This window comes from Myiozetetes cayanensis, unplaced genomic scaffold (assembly GCF_022539395.1).
Source record: "Myiozetetes cayanensis isolate MyiCay16 unplaced genomic scaffold, myiCay2020 scf4, whole genome shotgun sequence".
NCBI classification, from domain to species: Eukaryota; Metazoa; Chordata; class Aves; order Passeriformes; family Tyrannidae; genus Myiozetetes; species Myiozetetes cayanensis.
In genome coordinates, this window is record NW_026087631.1 from 12,203,196 (window position 1) to 12,228,925 (window position 25,730).

Here is a 25,730-nt window from a genome sequence, read left to right on the forward strand (position 1 = left end):
AGCAGGTAACGCACTACAGTGAAGGTTCTCAACTGTGAGGAAAGAACACACACTCCAGAACTCGGGAGCTAGACCTGTTCTTTCTGCCCTTTCCCCCAAAAGGCATAGGATGAATGAGGAAGAAGCAATTTCCCCTTCTTTCTCCGCCTTTCCTAGAATAGCTCTGCTGCTTTCACTTAAACCCTCAAGACTGGATATAAGCTACAGGGGGACTGGCACTTTTCCTATACTGCATCAATGTGGCCAACTTCAGGGGTCATTTTCTGAGATTGGAAATATTTCTACTCTGTAAATACTACTCCTGAAAGCTTTGCTCCTCATACAGAGCCTTAAACACCCCTCGCCAAAATATTGCCTGACATCTGCAAAGGGAAGTGGACAGCACTAAGTAATCCTATACCCTGGCAATGGCTGAAAGCAAAGAAAGACTAGCTCTGCTAGCTACATCCTATTGTGTGAGGCTTCCCCAGATCAACACTGTGCACTTGAGCACAAAGAGAGTCTTAGAAGAAGCTTAAGTAACATCAGGTTCTGACTTCTGTTCTTAAGCTGTCATTTTATCTCTAGCTAAAACTTAGAATGCTGAAAGCTTTCTGCAGAAGACTTAACATTCCAGTTGTGGCTGCATTTCCAGTGTGGCTAACAGAAGCTGCTAACAGAACATCCTTACTGTAAAAACAAAAATTACCTGCATTCCTTCAAAAATTGTAGGGTATGTGATATTGCGGCATTGTCTCTGCAGGCACAAATACTGTGTGGGTTGAGTACAAGGATGTGTTCTGACCAGCTGTATTTGGGGGAACACGAAGGGGGAGGAATACACTGCTTTTCTTCTCCATATTTGGAAAGATGCTTGGCCATGTTTCATTGAGTAATTCAAGCAAAAAGCTATTTGGCTAAAGGACAGCAATCCTCAGACTGTTTGTTTGCAGAAGGGTTTTTAACTGGGGGTAAAGATTTCCCTTTTGTTTAGTAAGCAGGGTGGTATTAAATGGCCATATGATCTTGTGGGGAGACAGTAAAGAATTACTGGAATTCATAAAGTCTGTGGATTTTAATAAGACAATTAAAGAGATACAGCAATGTGATTGTAGAATGTGTACAATGTGTAGTTTAAGTGCTGCTCTTAAGCTTTTCTTAAGACCAGCCAGCCCTCTTCTGCCACATGACAAAGGCAGTTTATTCATAAAATCTAATGGTTTTTTTGTTACCTGCTGCTTTGTAACAGTCCCGCATCACCTTCTTATGCACACTGTCATCAGAGACCACATGAAATCTGCATTTTCTGTTCAAGTAATGAAGCATGGGGCAGATATTTTGACCTTCAGGAACACTTAAAGTGGGAAAAACTCCTTCTGCTCTCCATTTCCCCATCTGCTACAGATAAGTATGAACCAAAGCACAAATAATATGCATGAATACAACAGGGAAAAGACCATCAAAAGAAGAGGGCTTAAGCGCACCAACATGGAAAGGATTTGTAAAGAGCTGGCAGGCAGGCTCGGAGAAGGCAATTTCATTACAACAGGGATTTCCCCTGGAAATGCTGCTTTCAGAAAAGCTTAGTGAACATATAGTGAGCAGAATGCTTGCTGTTTACACACACACACACTCACACACATGAGTTCCAACTGCAAGGTGCTTTTTTTCTCTTGCAAGCGCAGCCCCATGGAAAAAATTCTTTCTTGAGGATTTCACTGGATGAATTCAAGCTTTTAAGTGTATACCAGACATTTTTCCATAGTTTTCTTAAATCACATCAGGAACACACTTGAATACTTTGGCTGCCCTCACTCTTCCTCATACCATTAGATCGCGTTTACTACAGATGTTGATACTACCTTCTCAAAGTGTCTTGTAATGCTTTACTATCTCCTCTCTGCACAACTAGATGGAGTATCAATGAATGGAAAGGAAGTTACCTGTGTTATATAGGGAACATATGAGGGGAAACATAGGGAAAACATATGAGATTTATTCACTACATACAGGTCACCGATTCTTTTCAAAGTCTTTCTCATGCTAATTATTCATGGGCTGAAAGGAAATTTCTCCTCACCATTCAAATTTTCCTGGATTTTGCTTCACATCAGTACCATGCTAGAATCTCAGTCTTGCATACACAGTCAGAACTTAGTTGTTGATCTGTTTCTTTTCTACTGTGAATTCCCTGTGTGACAAATATATTTACATATCACGTTGATGACTTCACTCTGGTGCCCTGTACACATACAAATACAGCTTCTCTTTAAACCGGTAAGAACTTCTGTGTAGCATGACTGCAGGAGCTGCGTGACCTAAGAGAATACACATTTTCACAAATTGTACATGTATTGAGGATTAATTTATAATTGCCTTGTTATTGTTTGCATTCATAATTCTGATGAGATCACTAAGAGTGACATTAGCTGCTCTGTTCTCACACTTAGTCACCCATGATTGCATGCTGACAGTACAGAAGGTGCATATGAAAGCTGGCCTTTGACATTAACTGTCTTTCCTTTGATAAAAATATTTTCAATACATTTTCCTTTCTTTTGTTTCTGAGTTCTAAAATGTGTGGCATTTATAAATATGAATCTGACTTTATGTAAACATGGGGAAAACAAGGGAACTGGCAGCTAGTTTTCCACCAAACTAAATCAGTCTAGAGAAACGTGCTTTTTATGATCTGAAAACTCAGGAGTAGGAGCAGTACCTGGTAACTGCAATGGTCCACTACAGTTAGGACCACCTTGCAGAAACCAGGTTCCTCTTGGCTCTACTTTTGCATTCTTTCATTCTGGTTTGTGCAAAGACCAACATGATCTATAGCCCAATACAGTGTAGAGGAGGAGCATTGCAAGATGTACTACTGGTGTGACTCAGACCAGAGTGGCTGCAACTACAGCATCATTTCTTTAATCTTCCAAAGACCAATGGTGCGAATAAACTTTCTAAGAATTTTGGTACTTGTAGCAATTTTCAGCTACTTTTCCGAGACAAAAAGTTTGCAGAGTAGCCCAAGTGTGACATTATATCCTTTATTTCACTATAACATTAGCAGAAACTGGTCTGCCCACCAGCTACCCATCCTGAGGTATCACAACTACTCTTCACATTTGACACCTATCTTCTTTTCAAGCACTAAGTTGCAGAAGTATACTTTCTACAGAAGAAAGAGATTTTTGTGAAGCACTTGGACTACTACATAAATTTAAAAAAAAATATTATGGACCATATATCAGATGCATCATTTCCCTAATTAAGTATCTTCTGTCACGTAGTCTCTTGTCATTTGCAGTGGAATTTGAGTATTGCTGGAAAGTCAAAAGGATCATATTGGATCAATTTTCCATCACCAGAAGCCCCAGTGAATAAAGAGTAAATAATTAATTACATGTAAACTCGGGGTTTGTCTTGCAAATGTTCAATGTACCTGTGTATTCCACAGCACTGTGATATGTCTACAAAAGTAAATTAGAGATGAGAAGCAGAAAATGTATAAAGGAAGGAAAAATACCAACTAAAGGCAAAGAGTTGCAATCAACAGGTTTACATGGCTAATCTGTCCCAGGGGAACGTTTCTGAGACTAAGTTACTCCTGGAAACAGAAGTTGATTTGTTTAATACTAAACTAAGGGCTAAAATAAACCCAAGTTCTTGCCTCCTAATAGTCTAGATAATTAAATACAAAGTGAGGTTGGCTGAAGGAGTAGTGGGTCCTGAGTTTGGGCAGGAGGTCTCTTTGGGAGGGTTTCTGTCCTCTAAGTGATGCACAGACAGCAAGACAACACAAGAGCTCTTCCAAGAAATGGCTTGTAATGTCACACTTGGCTACAAGGAATTTTTCATAATAAGCAGAGGTTATTGCCACTGTTGCTACATCCATGTACGTGTGTGTGTATATATATATATATATATGTACACATATCAATGTACATATGCAAGTGCTGTTCCTAGCTTTCATGCACACACCCTTGTGGACACTCACCCCTCTGTATCCAAACAGCTCGCCGACACTTCGGGGAGACGTATATCAATAATGTATGGGCACATCTTGGAAGTTGGAAAACTAAGTTCACAGACGGCTGAAGTGAACAGGAGAGGGAAACTGACAGAGCTAGGAGCGGGACCAGAGCATTCGGACCCTTCAAACCTCCCAGCGGCAGGCGCATCCTCCGCGCAAAACAAAGGACTAAATTAACCACGATTAATTCAGCACGTGTCAATGAAAGCCCTTGCTCTGTCTCCGCGAGCAGCAGCACAGTGAGGGATCGGAAAAGGCGCTCCTCTCTTTTCGGGGGTGGGGGGGTGTCCTGCTTTTCCTGCCCCTCTTCCGCCCACCCCCCACAACCCCCACCCCCATTCCCCGTTTCTCGGAAGCCAGGCATCGCTTCGCTTCGTCTCGGCGCGTTTCCAGTGACCGCCAGCTGCCGGGCTGGCCCCCGACAGCCGTGTGGGACCCATCGGGGCGGGACGAGGCGGCGGGAGGCGGGGAGGGACGGGGAAAAACGTTACCGAAAGGCGCGGGGGGGCAACCGGGAGGGGGGCGTGCGAGGGGCAGCGCCTCAGCCGCGGGGGAGGCCCGCGGGGGGATTAAAGGGCGCGGATACCTGCGGGGGCCGGCGGGGAGGGAGGAAGGGAGGCAGGGAGACAGGGACAAGCCGGCCGCCCTTCCGAGGAGAGAGGAGGTGGGGCGTCAGGGGGCGACCAGGCGCTCTCCTCCCGCGGCTGCCGGCGCGTCCCCGCGCCCGCCGCCCCGCCATGTGGCCCCTGGTGGCTCTCTGCTGTTGGGGGGGGCTGTCGCTGTCACTGTCGCCGTCGCAGGGCCGGGCGGGCGGCCCGCCGGGCTCCCTCTCCCGCGCCCCGACTTTGGCGTCACCCGCTCTGGCGGCGCCGGCGCTGCCCGACACGACGGAGAGCAAAGTGGAGAAGCTGGGACGCGCCTTCAAGCGCCAGGTGCGGCGGCTGCGGGCGCGCAGCGGGCGGCTGGAGCTCGTGTTCCTGGTGGACGAGTCGTCGAGCGTCGGGCCGGCCAACTTCCTCAGCGAGCTGCGCTTCGTCAAGAAGCTGCTCTCCGACTTCCCCGTGGTGCCCGCGGCCACGCGCGTCGCCATCGTCACCTTCTCCTCGCGCAGCAACGTGGTGCCACGCGTGGATTACATCTCCCGGCGGCGGCCACAGCAGCACAAGTGCGCTCTGCTGGGACGCGAGATCCCCGCCATCGCCTACCGCGGCGGCGGCACCTACACCAAGGGCGCCTTCCAGCAGGCGGCGGTGAGACGGGGCGGCGGGCGGGGGGCTGTGCCCTGCGCTGTGCCCTGCGCTGGGGGTCTGGCACTGCGGCGCGGGGGGGATGCGGTGTGAGGAAGAGTGCGGTGAGGAGCGTGGTGGTACCTGTGCTGAGCGGTGCGGTGAGGGTGAGGTGAGGGGTGGTGCCGTGAGGTGCGCTGTGGCAAGGCGAGGTCTCGGCAGCGAGGGGAAACGCGGCTCCGTGTGCGGCGCGGGACTGCTCGGGGTGTTGGGGCGTGACGGCTCGGGGTGTGGTGTGCTGGACAGTGTGGCGCTCCGTGCCGTGCGAGGGTGTTCGGCGTCAAGGGATGTAGGGCTGTATGATGGGATGTGGAATGGTGTGGTTGGGTCGCGGAATAGTCTGGTCAGGGCAATTAGTCATTATCGTCCCGTGCTGTCGATGCCTGCGACTCCCATATTGTCTGCTGCCCTTGCAAGCAAATGTGCGAAATTCACACTTTGAAGGGGCATGGAACCCATGCCTCTATTTCAGAAGTGATATATATGAGACAACTGCGGCATCTGAAACGTCTGCCTTGTTTTATGGTTGGGGACTTGGGTACCCAATAGCTGTCAGCAGTCAGAGATACCAAATACTGTCACCAGGAGACTGCTTTAATTGCTGATGACTGACAAAGGTGCCCTTAAGTGTGTATACTATACCAGTAAATAGAAGAATGTCCAGGAACATTTCCAGACCCTGGAACATAATCATCTGTAGTGTTGTCGTACAGACCCATGGCAGAACTTTGCTTTAGGCAGCTCCTGGGCATGTATTTGCACTTGATCATGCTGAGGATGCTTCCCAGTGGATGGTTCATGGACGGCCGGTCCATTCTGGAAACATTTTTTACCAGGCTGCTCCTTGTCATTTGCCCTGTGGGTGCAGGAACAACCCCCAAAACAAGTTGCATTTTCTGGGTTTTTACATCTAGTTTCTGGTAGTGTTCTGTAGCTGAGCATTGGGTGTACTTGTGTTGAAACATCTTCTGTGTTCTCATTTGGAGTTGAGGAGCCAGACTGCAAGAGGTGCATCACTGCTGGGCATATGAAATTGGCAAAGCTTATTCACTTCACATTTGGCAGGAGAAAGCAATTGTCTAATGTGCTCAGAGCTGCACGTGTCAAACCTGGTTTAGGAAAACGCGTCCCTGTATTAGATCTTCCACTCTGAAGTCGTGTTTCAATATAGATCCTTATCAGGGGTGTTATGTGAAATAGTTAAATGATACAAGTTAAAAATAACGGTTACAAACAAAACATGAGCTTAGGATATACCATCTGTTTTCTTGATACAGAGTCTTGACTAATGATATCTTTAAAGTGAAATAAACAAAAATTCCCTTCAGAAACCTACAATTTAGTTTCATGAGCCCAGCTAAACTTTGTGGCTGCAACAGCATGACTGTCATTTTACACTGTGGTCTTATAAGAATGTGGGAAGAAAAATATTCACATGGTGACAGGGAGAACTGCAATAGAATGACAAGGTTAAATTCCAGTCTGCTTGCTGGCTCTTGATTAAAAATACTGTACTGTCGTTTTGTTCAGTACGATTTCTTCATGTCAGACAAATTAACATCTTCAGGGACCACTCTCTTTTCTAGATAGTCTTCTGAAAATGACTGTTCTAAGTTTAAAATACTACTATTGGAAGACCTCTATTTAAAGTCTAATAAAACTGTTAATTCCCTCTGGACTCTTACACTGCTGTCTTTTGTTTTTAACTGTATTTTGGTACAACTGTAATTATTTCTTCTTTCACTTTTCTAAAACGTCACTTTTTTTTTCTTATTTTACACTTTAATGTGGGGTTTCTTCTGCTTCTGACCAGAATTCTCTACTTCTTTTCCAGACTCAAAAGTTTCTGTGAAGCATTACAAAGCCCCAAAAATAGTATCAGTTATGTGTTATAGTAAGAGAAAATGAAGGAAAGTGCTGTTAGAATAATCCCAGCACTTAAATCTTCATGCAGCACTCTTGATTGGTAGTGATAAAGTGATTAATTCATGTCTGTGACAGTTCTTCGGAAACTACTGTGGAGGGAGAGACATAAGTGAATTCTGCAAGGTCATCAGGCCAGTTAGAGTCTGACCTGGGAACACCAGTGAACAGGAGCAAGATTTACATAGCAGTTGCTCAGCAGGTCTCAGAACCTGTGGCAGCAAAACCATTTATTTAACACTATCCTAAAAACAGAGCTGCTCACTTGATAAGCTGTTGCACAACCATGTAATGTCCATCTTCTTTGAAAACATAAAGGAGTTCTCCTTGGCTCTGCAGTTTTGCATCCTCTCCAAAGGTGCTTCACAGAGCAGAGTTTCTGTGTTTTGTCAAAGCTGTCCATGCTCATTTTTGCCACTTGGACCACACTTTGACATTCTTACCTAGCAGACTGGTGATAAATTCGGTGATGTTTACAGAAATATGCTGTGTGTACCGCAAGAGGCGGTGGCAGGAGACACCACTTGGATCAGGAGGGCTGATCCAGGTGTTGTCATTGTTTGGGTTTGACACCGTCTTTGGGAATTCCATGCCACACTTAAGCCAGTAAGTGCTCATGTTCATCAATCTTTCTTTTAAGGCACATGCAAACAGTCTAAGAAAGGAGAGGGCACTGAGCTCACTCATGCAAAACTCTTTGGCTTCAGTTTTTCACAGCATAAGTTCATGGGACAGCACAAACTACATGCAGCTTATGTTAAGCAGATTGCTTATTGCATTATGGAAAGCTACAGAGCTGTTGTGACAGCGAGAAAGAACCAGAGCAGAACTGAAAATACAAACAGGTGTGAGTGAGCAAGCATTGGTGCTGATGACTAAGGAATATATATAAATCCAAATATCTTAGTAGTCATAACTTATGAATTTCTGAGCTGTAGTCACCTCTATTGGAGCTTCTGATCCTGAGAGATAACCACTGCTGCCACTACCCATTGCACCTCATGGGAGGGATGTGCATTTGTTGCCAGATGACTTCTAAAATAGAAATGGGGGGGTCGTCATACAACGTTGGAAGTTTTATGGGGTGATTTTAGCAGCCAAGACTTGCAGTTTCATATATGCCAGCATTGATGTGCCAGCTTTTGATGAGCAGTTTAAAGATCCAGAAGCTGCACTGGTTTTTGTGGCCTACTCTGTGTGCAAACTCTTGACAAAAGAACAGCTGCTTCTAAGAGGATAGACTTGTTTCTTGCTTCTGAGAGGACAGACTTGTTTACTTCCTCTTTCAGTGGAAGTAAAATGGGAAGCATTTCACTTCAAAACTGAGCTGGAAGTTGTAGGTATGCATTACTGTTGAGCAGAAGTCATAGATAGCACTCAGCCAGTCTTAGACAAGCCAGTTGTTCTAAACAGTCTGGCAAAGTGGTAGCTAGGGAGGCTTTGGGAGTCATTCTGTGTTAGTGTAATAATTGTTGCATTAAAAAGTCTTCTTGCTTTTGTAATTCTCTTCACTCTATTGAAATCAGTGGTATATGTAAGCAGAAGGTTTGTCAGCAACACCTACAGAATAAGGTGACACATTTTCTGAGTATGTGGTCCCTGAAATCTGGTTTTGAATGTAACATGGAGCATGACAAATGGCCAATCAGCATGTCAAGTCCAGTGTTCTGTTGTTGTCCAATTAAAAAACGTTTAAAAAGTCCCTCGAAAGAATGTAAGCACTTATCAATTGAGAATAAACAGTTATAATGCTTATTTAGTGCTTGTTTAAATAAGTAATGGTGTCTGTTTCTTCTGTATGTCAAAATCATGAAAGTACAAGATACAATATTGTTGCCCACTAGGAAGATTAGCTTTTAATTTCTGTGCATTTGCAGGTTCAGAATCTCATTTTCAAATTCAAAAAATTAGTTGACACAAAGGAAATTGAAAATCTTTGCACAGAATCACAGAATATGCCAAGTAGGAAGGGACCCACATGACCTATTGAGTCCAATTCCTGACCTTGCACCCATTCCTAAAAGTCACATCATGTGCCTAAGAGTATCATCCAAAAGCTTCTTGAAAAGTCAGGCTTGGTGCTGTGACCTCTTCCCTGGGGAACCTGTTACAGCATCCAACCACCCTCTGGGGGAAGAACCTCTTTCTAACATCCAACCTAAACCTCCCCTGACACAGCTTCAGGCAGTTCCCTTAGGTCCTGTGTCTGGTCACCACAAAGAGATCACTGCCTGCTCCTTCTCCTCTCTTCCCAGCGAAGTTAAAGAACGCAGTGAGGTCTACCCTCAGTCTCCTCCAGGTTGAACAGGCCAAGTGCTCTCAGTTGCTTCTCATAAGGGCTTCCCCTCAAGGCCCTTCACCATCTTCATTGCCCTCCTTTGGACACTCTCCCATAGCTTAATATCTTTCTTATATTGTGCCACCCAAAACTGCCACAATATTCAAGGTGAGGCTGCCTCAGTGCAGAGCAGAGCAGGAACAATCCCCTCCCTCGACCGGTTGGTGATGCTTTGCCTGATGCCCCCCAGGACGCGGTTGGCCCTCCTGGCTGCCAGGGCACTGCTGACTTACATTCAACTTGCCATCAACCAGAACCCCCAGGTCCTTTTCCACAGCACTGCTTTCCAGCCTCTCATTCCCCAGTCTGTATGAACATCCAGGGTTGGCCCATCCCAGGTGCAGAATCTGACATTTCTGCTTGTTGAACTTCATTCAGTTGGTGATTGCCCAGTCCCTTAATTTGTCCAGGTCTTTCTGCAGGGCCTCCCTGTCTTCAAGAGAGTCATCAGCTCCTCCTAGTTTTGTGTTGTCTGCAGAGTTGCTTACCTATACCCAAGTCATTTATTGAAGCTGTTGAAGAGCACAGGGTCCAAGATGGAGCCCTTTAGAACCCCACTAGTGACATCAGTTTGATGTTACCCCATTCACTATCACCCTCTGTGCTCAACCTGTAAGCCAGTTGCTCGCCCAGACCATTATGTGTTTATACAGCTGTGGTCTGGACATTTTGTCTAGAAGGATCTTGTGAAAGACAATATCAAAAGCTTTACTGAAATCCAAAAAGATTCCATCAACTGGCTTCCCTTGATCAACTGGGTAGGTTACCTTGTCATTAAAGGAAATCAGGTTTGATAAGCAGGACTTTTCTCTCACGAAGCTGTTCTCAACATGTACATAGTTTAAGGTTTTTTTATTTTACATAAAACAGTGCCCTCACTGAGATGAACATTCAGAATCATGTATGTTGTATGTTTTTCAAGAATGTGTTTATGGATTTTTATTTCTATAACCTCTGCAAAATGAGCAGCTGATAACAAGAGAGCAGCAGATTCTAGGCTGATGATCTTTGACATCATGCTCTAAATATCTTAGGTCAGTTAGAGCTAACTGATTAGATGACAGCGTTGGGGCTCTGTAAGTTTTAATATGGCTTTGACAGTCAGTATTAAAGATACAGTGGAAAAAACCGAAGTCAGCCTGGTTTACCTCTGTGATCACCTCTGAAATTGCAGATCTGGGATGTAGGGATTATTGATCAAATTGAAAGTAGAGTTCCTGTCAGCAATCACTAGTGTCAAATCTAAATCACCACTTTTAATCAGTTTAGTGTTTGTGAAAAATACTGGTCCTGCATACTGCAGCCTTGCATGAGATTTATTCACAAGATTAATGCATCAGAGTCAGAGGCAAGATACACATCTGCACATTGTTCATTGCCTTTAGACCTAGCCTGAAATGTGGCTGCTTCAAGAAATTATTAAGTAGTTAATTTTTTCTCTGACTCTTTTGGCCGGGACAGGCAAAAAGTGCTCTGCTTAGCATCATATCTGGGGCTGGCTAATCAGGATTAATATTTTCTTAAGTTGAAAAACTGTTTTTTTGGAAATTGATCTGTTTGTGCTTCCAAAATTGTGTCCTGAATTTGGGTCTAAGCAGAAGTTGTGATTTGGAAGTCTGGTGTTTAGCAGATTAGCCACTTATTATCTTCCCTTTAACTTAAGCACAATTTGGTTTTAAAATGCTAAATTATGTGCCTTATAAAAAGCACTGAAGGATTCTGCTGCATATCCATCAGCCTCGCCCCTTCATTGAGGCAAACTGAGTTTATCAGTGTGAGGTAGTAAAGGAAGACAGCCTGGCTTCAGGCAGAGACTGAAGTGCCTCACCTGTGAGTCTGTACTCCAGTAGAAACCACTGGTAGGGTCATCCCCATGCACAGTACCTCTGTATGGCAGTGCTGCAATAGGTGTGCTGAAGCCCTTTATTCCAGTGCTGCCCTCTCCACTGAGTATGTAGGAAGTTGCACATACATTGATACACAACCTGCCTCTATATCCTGATTAACCACCTGCTTAATCTCACTAATTTTTCATATTCTTCTTTCTCCAGTATCCCTAGAAGCAGTACACTTGGTAGTTCTGGTGAATAAAAGGCAAAAAATGCTAGTGAGTGTTCTGTTCTTCATTGCTTTTTAAAGCATTGTTTTTCATGGCTTGAAAAAGTCACCTGCCAGTTCTCTTTAACGTTTTGTACCGCATGCCCCCCCCCCACATGGGTTTTATACCTTTGAACATACTCCAACAGTATGTTCATGCTAGTACTAAGGATAAGTAGGAGCACTGCAAAATATTGTATAAAAAGAATTGTTGTCCAGTGGAGTGATTTAGACTACTTTCATGCAAAATTTATGGCTCACTAAAACCTGGCTTGACAGCATTCAAGTTACCATCTATGCTTATACTTTTGCACAGCTCCTGGCCAAGGAATTTGCTCATGCAACTTGGTGTCTTTGAGAATGGCAAATCAGCCCATGAACGCTACTGTTCTCTTGTCGTTTGTTGATTTCTGAGTGTTTATTATGGCATATTGTTTATTGCTTGTTGCATTGCCGAGAGTTTGATCAGCAGTATTCAGAGGTGCTAGTAAAAGAAGATTGGGTTTGCTTGTGTAGCCGCAGCCCCACACTCTTCCGCAGAAGTTTAAACAATATATGAACCTGAAAGCTAGGCAAACCAATATGACACTTAAAGAAAGTAATCCATTCTGGAAGGTTTTCAAGATGACAGCTATAACAGTGTCAGCATCCACTGTGTAGCATATCTGCCAAGACAAACCTCCCTTAGAAGGCACACTCTTTATTTAAAGTATAGTACCAGAAAGCCTTTAGCCATTTCCCAGTGTGTAACATAACAGAGGCAGAAGTAAGAAACTTGGGATATTGCTGCAGGAATTAGCACAAATCTCGCTGATATAATATCAGAACTAGCTACATAACAAATTAAATCTTTCACTGCTGTGGTATCTGGATGATATCATCCTAAATATTTCAGGATAAAATCATTTTTGTTGTTGTCTCAGAGCCTTTGCTGGAGGGGTCTGATTATAAGTACCTTCTGATCCCCAGTCTTTAAAAGTTAGCACCATCATAGAGAAATGAGTCTTAGCATTTGCTTTGCTCCAGAGGTATGAAGACAAACCAGAAAAGCTACAGTGATTTGATCCAAGAAAAGGAAATAATTTCCCAGCATTAAAATTTTGAAGAAGTCAGGACAAAATCAGTTGGTTTATTTTTAATGAACTTTGTAGACTTACAAGACGTCTTTACACCAAAATACATCATATTTAGCAGTATTTCCTAACATGAGCTTCAGTGTTAATATTCCGTATGACATTTATTTTGCATGTTCTGTGATATATATTTTATCCTTTGTCCTCCCATTCCACGTGTTACTGGAATTTGTAAGTCAGATTTTGCAGTGAGACAAAATGTTTGTGGTGGTCAGAATTTTCTGACTTTTCTAGGTGAAGAAATTAAAAGCACTATTGCCTTTAGCAACAGGTAGGCTCTTCATATGACCAGGAACTTGTTCCAATCTGGGAACTACTTACTTCTCTGTGATGTTAATGCAATTCAAAACAAAGGTTTTTGTTAAAATTATGATGGTCACTTTGGTTCAGGGTCTCACTATTAACATTCAACAGGAAGACAAAGAACCTCCTTGAACGTGAGCAGCAGGCTGTAAAAAGCTTTAGCATTCAAAGGCGTGGTGCTCTGCTGGACATACACAGTATAAACAGGTAATCAGAGACTCTTATTTCTCTCCCAAATACTCCCCAACACCCACTTGGTCTGGGAAAGCTCTTAGCAATGATAACTTCGTGTCAATGTTGCTCAGTTGTAGAAGTCCTGGAGCAAAAAAAAATGTATTTGTATATTCAGAAGATAATTGAGCAGTGGCAGCTGGCAGTAGATGGGCAAGGTTATGAATTGTGTTTGTCCTTGTGGAATTAATTTTTCTGTTCAGCTCTTTTTTTCTCCTGCTTTTTTAAAAGTAATAAATGGTTAAAGCAAACACAAAAGAAACAAATATTTGGCAGAGGTACTAGTCAATAATATTGTGAATGCTTGGTCTGAAAATACATGGAGGTCAATTACATATTCAGCAAAATATTCTTGACTCCCTGTTTTTATTATTAGCAGAAGACTGGAGCAGTATTAGTGAAATCAAGTCACAACTTTGTTATTTTAATGATGGAAATTGCTCACAGACAAAGAGAACTAGGATTTTTAGTTTTTCAAATCAAACTGACATCTATTAGCAAGATGATATTTTGAATATGGCACACAACATAGCAGTATATAAGGGCCTCCAGCCATTTTTCGAAGTCCTGATAAAGTTGTTAGAAGGTTGTATATCACCAAGAGCTCAGAAAATGGCTATGTACATAACATGCTTTGTGTTTTAAATGTCCTGTTTAGAAGACCTCTGATGAATGATAGAAGATGAAGAATGTGTATGTTAGTTGTATCCTGGAAACTAGGCGCATTCTGTTCTATCTAGTTCAGGGCTCGAAACTGCAAGCCACACAATTTCAAGTCACCAGATCTAACAGTCCTAAAACAACTGTGTAAGCCAAAATTCTGTGTAGTAGTTCCTGTTTTTGCAAAGCCAGTAGTGGTCTTGAGTTATTTGTTTTTTTTCTTTAGGTTGCTCAGGACTGTGTCCAAGTTGGGTTTTGAGTATTTCTGGGGATGGAGATCCCATAAACTCTCAGGGAAACCTGTTTCAGAGGTTGATCACCTTTGTAGTAAAAATATTGTTTCATAGGATCACAGAATCACAGAATATGCTGAGTTGGAAGGGACCAACAAGGATCATCAAGTCCAACTATTAAACCCTGCACAGGACCACCCCCAAAAGTCACACCATATGCCCAAGAGTATCATCCAAATGCTTCTTAAGCTCTGTCAGGCTTGGTGCTGTCACCTCTTCCCTGGGGAGCCTGTTGCAGTGCCCAACCACTCGCTGGATGAAGAACCTCTTTCTAACATCCAACCTAAACCTCCCCTGACACAACTTCAGGCCATTCCCTCTGATTCTGTCACTGGTCACCACAGAGAAGAGATCAGTGTCTGCTCCTCCTCTTCCCCTCACGAGGAAGTTGTAACTGCAGTGAGGTCTCCTCAGTCTCCTCTTCTCCAGGCTGAACACACCAAGTGACCTCAGCCCCTGCTCACATGGCTTCCCCTCAAGGCCCTTCACCATCTTTGTTGTCCTCCTTTGGACACTCTCCAATAGCTTAATATCTTTCTTATATTGTGGCACCCAAAACTGCCACAATATTCAAGGTGAGGCTGCCCCAGTGCAGAGCAGAGCAGGACAATCCCCTCCCTTGACCGGTTGGTGATGCTTTGCCTGATGCCCTCCAGGACACCGTTGGCCCTCCTGGCTGCCAGGGCACTGCTGACTCACATTCAACTTTACACTGACCAGGACCCCCAGGTCCCTTTCCATGGCACTGCTTTCCAGCCTCTTATTCCCAAGTCTGTACCAACATCCAGGGTTGGTCCATCCCTGGAGCAGAATCCAACACTTCTCCTTGTTGAACTTCATTCAGTTGGTGATTACCCAGTCCTTTTATTTGTCCAGGTCTCTTTAAGTGGAATTTTGATATTTAAATTTGTGGTTTTTGTCACATAATACTAAGATCCTTTATACATCTTCCCTACTCCCCCATTCATTAAGTATTTATATATATACATGGACATATGTATAGGGAGTATTTAGGTATATAAATTATATATATATTTATATATGTAATTCAGGTATTTTTATATATATACAGGCATATGTACCTTTTGCCTTCTTCCATCGGAACAGTACTAGATCTGTCTGTCTTTCCTCAGATGACATGTCTCTACATGTCCTGGCCATGAGCATACCTGGCTTTTTTATCTGTGTGCTTTCATCCACAGAGTGGGGGTGTCTGTCTGTCAAAGTTGTAAGATTTACTGAGGTCATACTTGGCAGTTAGTTGGAGCACTATTTAAATATCCAGATTATTTCTATAGATACATCTTTTCTCTGAATTATGAGTACATTTTTTCCTAGGGAAATATCTAATGAAAGCTTTAAAGTTAGTTAATTTTTTTTCTGTGTAGGTAACAGCAGGAGAGTGGCTCTAGAGCTTGTGAACAATTGCAGAAGAAAGTCAAAGCTTGGAAACCAAAACCTCTGACTGTGGAGTATCTTTTAGTTCATTTGCTTGGAGCAGTGAAAATAGCAGTGTCCAGTGACCAAAAGAAAAGGTGGTAAAATCAGAATACTGCTGTTTTAGAGAGGGAGCACAAGAGGTGTAGCTAGCTCTTTTATGTAAAGGAATCACAACATTTTTGTCATGATGAATAGGAACTGTGTTTGTCACCCCCTGGCTTTGCATTACTCCTGTAAAGGACCAGGTTCCTTAGGGTTGCTCTGGATTCAGTGATAAGATGCCTCATTTGCACTAAAAGCTATGGTTGATTTCAGTACTTGTTGTTCTTTGGTTTATAGAATATTTATTTGCATAAAATTTTCTGCCAGATTTGTGTCTTTTTACCTGCAGGAAGGATGAAAGCAAAGAAATCTTGAAACAAAGGTTGAGCTTTGCAAAGACATTTGCCATTTGCCAGTGCCATGACATGCAGATCTGCTTCTGAAGCCATCTGTGATAAATTAAGATATACTGTTTTAATATTCAGGTGAATATATAGGTCAAATCTATGCAGTGCTTAATAGTGAATATGTTGTATTATATATAGTTAAATTAATTCTGTTATATTATGAAATGGGAATTATTTCTTTTATAGTGAATAAATGATCCTCTGGAGAAAAGGAATAATCTCATTTGATTCAGAAATCATCCCCTAGGTGTAAGTTTTATGTTATTCCTAGAGTGAAAAGAAATTCAGTGTAAAAGTGGTCAACTGGTATAGTAGACCTGAATGGCTCTTTAGTGGAGGGCTTTCTGTTTTGCTTATGAAGTGCAGTGGTGGTTCTTCCTGACTTATCACAAAAAACATTCCCTCAGGTAGTGTATTTCCTACAAGGTGAATGCTTGGATAATGTTGTTTTGAGGGCTAGGTTCCAACTTAAGCCTTTTAAGGCAAGCTTCTCCTAGCAAGGATCCTGGGGCTGTTTAACATTACCTAAGACTTAGTTTGTAAAGGAGAGGTTAACTCATTTCAGTTTGTTTCCCTCTAGACATATGGATTAATAGCCAATTCTGTATGGTCAGAATATGGTCAGAATGGCTTTCTTTAAAAGCAAACCACAGAGTAAGGACAGGGATCAGGCCCAAGATCATATGTTTACGTGTTGGATGCAGATGATGTAATCGAGGCAGTAACAAAGAACCTTTGACAACATCATTGCTGTGGCTGTCAAGTGACTGAAGAAGTCTTTGCCTTTGGATGCTCCTTGCCTCCTAATTTTGTATTACAAACTCCATGTTCATGTTAAACACCCTGAATTTAGAGGTTTAGCTGGTTTTGTGACTGTATTAATAGGATTTAACTTCCCTTACAGTAGTGAACTTCTAGAGGAGGATTTTGTACAACAACTCTTATTGCACAAGGCTTCATTTTTTAATTCTAAGGGCTGTTATTGGCACAAAAAATTGGGCAAGCCTGCCAGATATTTGTGCACACTAAACAGACACTGAACACAATACAGATGGTAATAACTTTTTGCTAATGTGAAAAGAATGTTTTAGTTAAGATCTGGAAGGTTTACTGAAACTGACTGATCTATCACTCCTGTAAAAGAAGTGTAGACAAGAAAATAGTTACTAAAATGGTAAAAGACTAGGTATTTCTAGTGACCCCACGCATTTCCTGTCAATCATCAAGAGTGTAAATTGTTTTGTTTTGTTTGTACTTATCCCTTATTAATTTATAGCATTGACCAAATGGTCTGTGTTCTCAATTAAACATGTCATTCAGCACTGTATTTTGAGTTACGGCTTGTGCTCAGTTTCATTTGATGGTAAAATCAAAAGCAGATGTGGATATTCATACCAAAGAAACAGGTTCTCAGGATCCTTTTAAATTCCTAGTACCATGTAGTGGGCTTTTAAACTATATTTATTGAAGAGCACGACAGTTTAAGAAGGGACTGTTAAGCCTTGTCATGAAAAAAAGTCATCTTTATGTAGATACAGTGCATGAAGTTGGCAGGGACTGTTGAAATATGTGGAATGATCTCTCTGTGTGTTTATGAGTTTTGGGGTTAAGTGAACAGACATTTAAAAATATATGATATTTCTGTTGGGGAAAAGAACAGCTTTCAAAACCACTTTCTGGAAAGGGAAGGAGAGAGGTTTCTCAAGAGTAGAGGAATGTGAGTCAGGGTTAGAGGAAACAAAAATGATCTGAAATGCCACACAAATACTGGAGAGAAGAGGTAGAGTAATGTGGAGTGATACCTAGATTGTCAGCAGCTCTGGATGGTGGCCTGTGTCACTGTGCCTGCACAAAAAAACCCAAAACACTAACTGGACCACCAGACATACACAAATTATTTAAAAATAGACTTTGGTCTCCCCTCCACCCCATGCTGAATGTTTCTTTCCTTCCCTTGTTATTTCCCTCTGCCGTTATACAGCAGGGATTCTGTGTCTAGAGTTGCAGCTGCAAGACATGAGGGCCAAGCTGTTCAGTGGTTTTGTTTTGTTTTGATTTCTAGGGGCAATGTGTAGCAATCTTGTCTGTTTGTCTGTCTGTTTCTCTACTCAGATCCCCTGATGCCTGAATATTCGAGTCCTTGGGTAGCAGGAAGACAGCTTCATGTTCTTTTACCTGTTAGTTCAGTTTGTGTCTGTGTGTGACAGAAGTGCTGTCCTGAAGAGGTGATAGCCCTTTGAGATGCAGAGAACAGAAAAGCTGTTTGCTGCTTGCCTTGTCTGAATGTCATGTAGCTAAGGTATATTTTCCCCTCAGAAATGGTCATTTGCTCTGCAGAAATGGTCTTTTACTGACGCTTCTCACTTACTCAAACCCTCATCTTTTAAGAGGGCTTGGTAAGCATTTGTTCATGGGATCAGGAGCTTCCTTCTTCGCATGGAAAGACATGAAGAGTTTGTGTTTCAGCAGTTTCAGAGGACATTTTTGGAAGTCTAATTTTGTAAAACAGAGATCCCTAGTAATTTACTAAGCAGAATTAAGTCATTTATGGGATCTCTGTTGTCCTGGCTAGACTACTGGGGCTCAAGCTAGTTGGTTCATTGTCCATGCAGACATGTTTCTGTATTTAAGCAAAACATGGAAGTTTGGTTACTATCTGAGTATCAATCGCTGAAGAACTAGGGCAATGTGTAATGCCATCCACTGCCTTCACCTTCAAAGTTTGTGCACCTTTGTGTTATGGATAGGGAAACAGATACTACAGAAATTGCAAAGCCATATCCTTCAAAAATTAAGCTTTGTTCCCCTTTCTGTACATGTTATGACCTAATCACGAGTTGAAATTGTATTCTGCCGGAGCAAGCTGCAGTAGGGACCTTCAGAGAATTACACTGGCAATCTCCATTATGTCTCTTAAGACTGTGTAAGTTGTGGTTTTCCCTCAGTTACACATATTCCACAACTTGCATGTATTTGGGACATACTTTTCCACCTTTATTATGTGATTTGCAGATTGAAAGTTCATTCTTCAAAGATCAGAGATGCTATGGTAGCCAAAATCAAATAAGTTCAGATGGAACATACGTTTTCTTCATCTTGTTTTTCAAAAAAAAGCCCTTTTCAATGAAACAGCTTGAGGCAAACATCCTGAGTGGAGAATTTCAGCCTAAACACTTAAGAAGTTGGATGGAAGTTTAAGTTGTTTATATTCTATTTTAAAATAGCACATTTAATGCTAAATAAGTTAATTATATGTTAATTAAAAATAGCACTACCCTCCCTGCCTGCAATGTCCCTTGTCTTATACATCAGTTCTACAATACATTTTTAAAATAAAGCATTTGTATTTTTCTTCCTATTTGTCTTCATGTTCTCTTTTGTCTTGTCTTTTTTCTTCCTGATTCTTTTCATTCTAGTTTTCTACTGCATTCTGTTTTTTCACTTCATTGTGGTTTTCCATTTATGACTTAAACAATATGAGGAACAATAGGCTTGATTTGTGAAGGATATTTTTGTCCAAGAGAATTTTGTTTCACTCCCTTTGGATTTTGCATAGAAGCAGTAACAAAATCAAGTCCAACAGCAAAACATTGCTTGGCAGTCTCTCAGACCACATGGTATATGCTTTGATTTGCAGTCTATGTACTTGTTTTTGTTTAGTATCTACCTGAAATCAGTGAACTGACAAATCAAAATCAAATCATCCTGAAATCAGATCATCCTGGTCTGGCTTACTGAGAAGGGATATAAAAACTCGACAGGTTATTTAGACTTACCTAGACTGTAAGCTTTTGTTTGAGCTCAAAGGCAGGTAATTTTACTTCATAAGTTTTACTTTAGGATTTTGTAATAAAAGTACTCAACTCAGGTCACCTCCAGTTTTGGAGCTTCTGTTTGTTAAGGGTGGCTTAAATATACAACAACATGATTTTTGGAGTATCATTCATAGGTCTATCAAATATAGTCTTTTGTATTGAGTTCACAAAGTGAACATAAGTTCACGTAGGAGAAAGTACACCTTCACAATCGCTTTCTTTAGGGTTACGGTAGGAGATTGGTACTGGTCCCTTATTTACTCAGACTCTGACAGATAGTGGCTAATCAGCATGGTAACTCCATAGTGTGGTTCCTAGTCTATGGCATGTCAACACTGCATTTTTGGAGGTGCTCTGCCTGTCATCCAAAAACAAATGTACTTAGAGAGTAATTAGCAGTAGGGCACTGTCAGACTGGAGGGATGAAGTGGGCAGGAATTTGTGGTGTGTGTTCTCACTCAGGCACTACTGAGTAGTGCCTCAAGTGTTTTATGTGAGTACTAGAAAGAATGATCCTTAATCTGTAGATAGCAGCACGGTGGAAGGGATTACAGGCAGTTTTTGATGCCATAATGGACAATCTACAGTGATCCTAGCAAACCAGTGTAAGGGAGAAAAGCAGAATTCGTCAGGGATGATGGGGAGTGCTGTGCTGGTGTCAAAATAATAAACAGTCCAAATGGTTGTTGAAGAGAAGACTAAGAATAAATCAGAAGTGTGGTTTATAATTTAGTGGATCAAAACATAAGATTACGTTAAAATATGTTAGATCATATTTTGGGTCTTGCACTAGATTTTCAATGTTTGGATTACCTATTTAAACTGAAGACAACAAAGTTGCTAAAGCACTGGTCAGAATCATTGCTGTCTGACGCATGGGTGACTATCAGTTAATGTGAGAAGTATCTCATTTCAGATGGTGTTGTGATTTCTCTGATTGTGCAGACCGTGACTGATTGAAATGTAAATCAGTGCTTGGCCTTGTTTAACCATAGGCTCTGCTTCTATAACCTTCTATAACCTTTGTTATAGTGGGAGAGCTTGCAAGGGCCTAATTTATCTGTACAATTCAAATAAAAGGAGTCAAATCATGAAGGAAGTAGTGTACAGATCAACCACTGTGAACTCTTCGATGAGGTGTGCAATTTCATTTTGTCTTCCAGCAAATATTGCGTCATGCCCGTGGAAATTCCACGAAAGTGATATTTCTCATTACTGATGGATATTCCAATGGGGGAGACCCAAGACCCATCGCAGCATCCTTGCGTGAATTTGGAGTGGAGATCTTCACCTTTGGGATATGGCAGGGCAATATCCGAGAACTGAATGACATGGCTTCCCACCCAAAAGAAGATCATTGTTACCTTCTTCACAGTTTTACTGAGTTTGAAGCTCTGGCACGCAGAGCTCTTCATGAAGGTATTAATGTACTAACCTCAGAAATCTACAGAGAGCAGAGATGTCTGAACAGAAAGATCTCCAGTAGTGTCTTGCTTTTACATTTCATGTGGTGTTTATTCCCTTTTTTTTTTCTCATACTTTATAGCAGAAGTGTTTGTTCCTCCATTAAAAGAATAAATTTTATTTGATTAACTCTTCATGAACAAAATGTGAGCAAAATTCTCCTCACTGATGTGTATACGTATTTACCTCCATTCAGCTCTTCATTTTGTCCATGAAGAACAGACTATATGCTTAGCCCAATGTAACTTTTGCTGGGATGGATGAACCTTGTAGTCAGTCACATGGTTCCCCTAAAGAGGTAGCTAGTATACACCTTAGGACTAGACTTAATACCTTTTGGTATCGTACATAACAACAAAATTTAGTCTGCTCAGAACGGATTTAGAACTCTCTGTGTAAGAGTAAATACATTCTGTGTTTATGACCTTATAAATGTAGTAGAACTGGAAGGCATAAGCCATGGAATAAGTTTGGACTGTGGTTTTATCCTCTTTTAATCTGCTATATTCTTAAAAAAAAAAAAATCGTCCTGAAAACTAGAGTAGGTTTAGACAAGCAGATGAGAACACATGATAAAACATTTGTTTGCAAGGCTTAATTGAAGCTTAGAAATGTATTTGCATGCCTTAAACTAGCCATTTGCATGTATTTGCTACAATTTTCAAAAACATGCTGCTTTCAAACAAGCAGGGCTTTACTGCCCTTCTGGTGCTTTACTGCTATTCTGTTTGTTCCAGGTAAGGCCGGATTTGTCTGTATGAATGTGCCAAAAGAAAGACATGGGATTTTTTATGATATGACCAACTTGCTATACATGCCATGACCAAATACTCTTCTGATGCCAAATATGGCACCCACCAAAGCTGGGAAAAGCTGTCTAAACAGCTTCTGTTGGGAGTGAGACTGCATTCTGGCAGTGTTAGACTCAAATGAAGCCAAGTAAAAAAGTCTGAGTGCACCGTGGATTTCAGTGAGCCTTTTTCCAGAACAAGGACACCAGTTTATTTCTTTTATTACATTTTGAGCATAACAAGGCTCTGCTTCACACTAATGTCACTACTACTTAGAACTGGAACTTAGGGTTTTTAACGAACATTTTGCTCATGGCATAGTATGAGGCTATGTGAGAACTTTTGTTTGAATTTTTTGTTAATAAGTTAATACTATTTCAGACCTACCCTCTGGCAGCTATATTCAAGAAGATATATCACATTGTTCCTATCTCTGTGAGGCAAACGAAAACTGCTGCGACATCATGGCAAGCTGTAAATGTGGTACTCACACTGGCCAGTTTGAGTGTATATGTGAAAAAGGATACTATGGGAAAGGACTACAGCATGAATGCACAGGTGAGTCTCATGTCTCAGTATTTGGGTTTCTCTCTATGCCCTGAATACGTCACTAATCGAGTTCAGAGTGAAAAGATTTACTTGGAATTATGGATATGCACCTGGATCAGAATGCATCCAAGTCTGGAAGACTCTCGGACTGAAGGCACAGAATAGCTCTAGCAGTTAAACTCACCTGATACCTTGTCTTCAGCAATAGCTCAAAGAGATGCACAAGAAAAAGGTAAGAATAGGGCAAAAGTTCTGACAAAGTAAAACTTCCTTAAAACACAGCACATCAGAAATTTGTTACTAGGAGTTTACCAAGTCTCAGGTAATATTTTTTGTTCATAGTACCTATTTTCTTCATGAATTTTTCTGATCACATTTTGGGCTTTCATAAGCTTTCCTGATTGCAGAGGGGTTATTTATGTGGGTCTTTGCAAGATAAATTCCTGGCAAAATTACAGTCAAGTAAATGTGCTTTAATTCCCTCGTGTTGACTTTCAATTACTAAAGAGGAAGAAAGCGTTTGGGTCACTAAAGAGAAACTTGTCATCACATTTTGCTGAGATTGTTTTTGTTACTACTTTTTGGAAATGTCCTTTTAATAGTATGCATTCAAAGTCTATGGTTAAAATAACAGCAGTTTATAGTTATTTGCTGAAATTGATCAATTGTCTTATACTCCTTGCCAGTTAACACATTGCAATTCACTTAGTGCTTCTGGAATACCTTTCTTTTATTCTGTAGGTAGGCAGGAATTCACTGGGGTTTGAGTGCAACATGAGTAGAGCAATGTAGTTAAGTTTCATTGTCAATTTCCTCCACCTTAGGTGCCTAGTAACCTATTGAAGAAAACAGATACAGCACTTCTGCCTCTATCAGTAGCTTGTGTCATTAAATATTGTTTAGAGCTATTCCTAAAAATAATGGGCCTATCATTTTAGAGTTAACCTTTCTACATGAAAGACTCCTTTGACGGGGTGAGCATAGCCTTCAAGTGCCACCAAACCCAGTAAAAGTCAGATGTCTTTAAATGGGTACTTTGCGGCTGCAGACAGAAGTTGTAATTTTACTTCTTTGGCAGGTGCTTCTGAAATAAATTTGTAGAAGGGGGTTGTATTAGATGATTGCAGCCATCTGCTGTGTATGTGAAAGTAATTGAAGTTGTATACATGTATTTTAGGGCGAATTTTACCTGACTAACTCAAACCTGTTCTTTATGTCTACTCTGTTCAACTGTTGTGTTCTTCAAGACAGACAAAAAACAGTACAATATGTGTTTTTGAAGGAAAAACGGGCTATTTTGAAATCTTTTATTCTGAAAAGGATTCCAACCTTTTTTTTTTTAACATTTCACAGCTGAGCATAGCTGTTGATTTGTAAAGCTGTTGATTTGTAAAGCATAAGGAATCTTAAGAATGCATCTTAACTTTTCTTCACTGTATAATGTGCAAGAGGACTTGTGGCAAGTTTACAGTGACAGGACTTCAATTTTAATTGAGCTACTTTTAGCTTTTGTTTGGTTAAACATGCAAATAGTCCACTAGCCTATGTTTGTTTAATACAGTAAGGCTTTTTTTAAAGAGTTTTCATGAAGATGGGAAATTGTTCTTCTGCGACATATCTGGTTTTTTTGCTATTTTGTTTATTTTCTGTAGGTATTTTCTATATATGCTTGTTTTCTGCATTATATCACTCTATGGCTTTAAATATGAGGCATCAGAGGAACATATAAAAATTGTCGTAATAAAAATTCATAGCTACCAGAAATTACTCTCTAGGAAAGTTCTATAAAATAAAATAGGAGCCACATGCTTGGTACCAAAAGGCAGAAATTGGCTTCAGTGCCCTCTTCCTGTTCTTTGTAATACTGTTGATGATGTGCCACAGGAGGAGGGACAGACTGACCGTTCTCTACTTTAAAAGGCAAACCAAACAAAAGCTTCTTGGCCCACACTAGGAGCCTCATGCGGCCAGAGACATCTGTGACAATTGTGGCAAAGGAGGGGAAAGAGAGGAAGATGGAAGGCAGTATTGTAATCAGTCCCAAGTAATGGGAAATACATGAACACCTCTTCTTCAATACTCTTCACTTTTTCTTCTCCTTCTTTTCCTTGATTACAAATGTTGAGTTTCAAACTAGACAAGGAAAGAAAAATACAGAAATCAGCAAAAATAAATCTTGTGATTTTCACTAAGACTGTCTTTCATTTCACCAGTAAAAAGGTGACCTGTTCAAGGCAACTGCACCTTTTATAGAAAACAAATATACAGATCTCTGTCATAGAAGATTAGGATATATGTCTTTAACACAGCCTTTTCACAAGTTGGGTTTTTTTTTGAGGGGGGGCAAGACTCTTCTGGTAAAGTTCTATTTTAAGATACAAGATGATGCAAGTAAAGGATGATACCTATCATGTTCATCTCATCAATTACTTCTGAGCACAGCCGCAGTTATTGGAGAGATTAGAAATTGTTGTATTATAACTCCTAGTTTCTTTTATTGAACACGTAGACTCCATTTTCTGCATCCATGAAGAGATGATGTATAGTTCATGGGGAAGAACTGGTAAATTAATTCCATATAATCTAGGCTGGTTTTTTGTTCTTTTGTTTATATTTGGTTCACTATTTGGGTATAATTATTGAAATGTAGAATTTCATCATTGTCGTGGTTTCACCCTGGCTGGATTTTAAACACTTACTGAAAACTGTTTTTCCCTCTCCTTCCCCCTCTACTGTTCTCAGAAGAAAGGAAAAAAAAAGTTAGAGAATTCCTGAGGAGAGATAAGAACTGGGAGACTTGCTTACTAATTAATTTTTATAGGTAAACAGATTCAAAGTGAATAGAACTTAAATTTATTGCTAACAAACTTAAACTAAATGCTAAATTTATTGCTAATAAAATAAGAACTAAAGAGTGAAAGAATAAAACAGTCTTAAAACACAACACCT

The 25,730-nt window shown here is 41.1% G+C and overlaps 1 protein-coding gene across 1 annotated transcript in view; it reads left to right on the forward strand.

Annotated features, from left to right (window-relative positions):
- The first annotated feature begins 4,699 nt into the window (after window positions 1-4,699).
- SVEP1 (sushi, von Willebrand factor type A, EGF and pentraxin domain containing 1) overlaps window positions 4,700-25,730 on the forward strand; it is a 121,687-nt gene continuing 100,656 nt past the window's right edge. Inside the window, exons 1-3 of the mRNA XM_050329357.1 lie at window positions 4,700-5,259; window positions 21,141-21,396; window positions 22,614-22,790. Coding sequence (XP_050185314.1) covers window positions 4,747-5,259; window positions 21,141-21,396; window positions 22,614-22,790 — 946 coding nt within the window. The 5' untranslated portion in view covers window positions 4,700-4,746. The remainder of the gene's footprint in view (window positions 5,260-21,140; window positions 21,397-22,613; window positions 22,791-25,730) is intronic.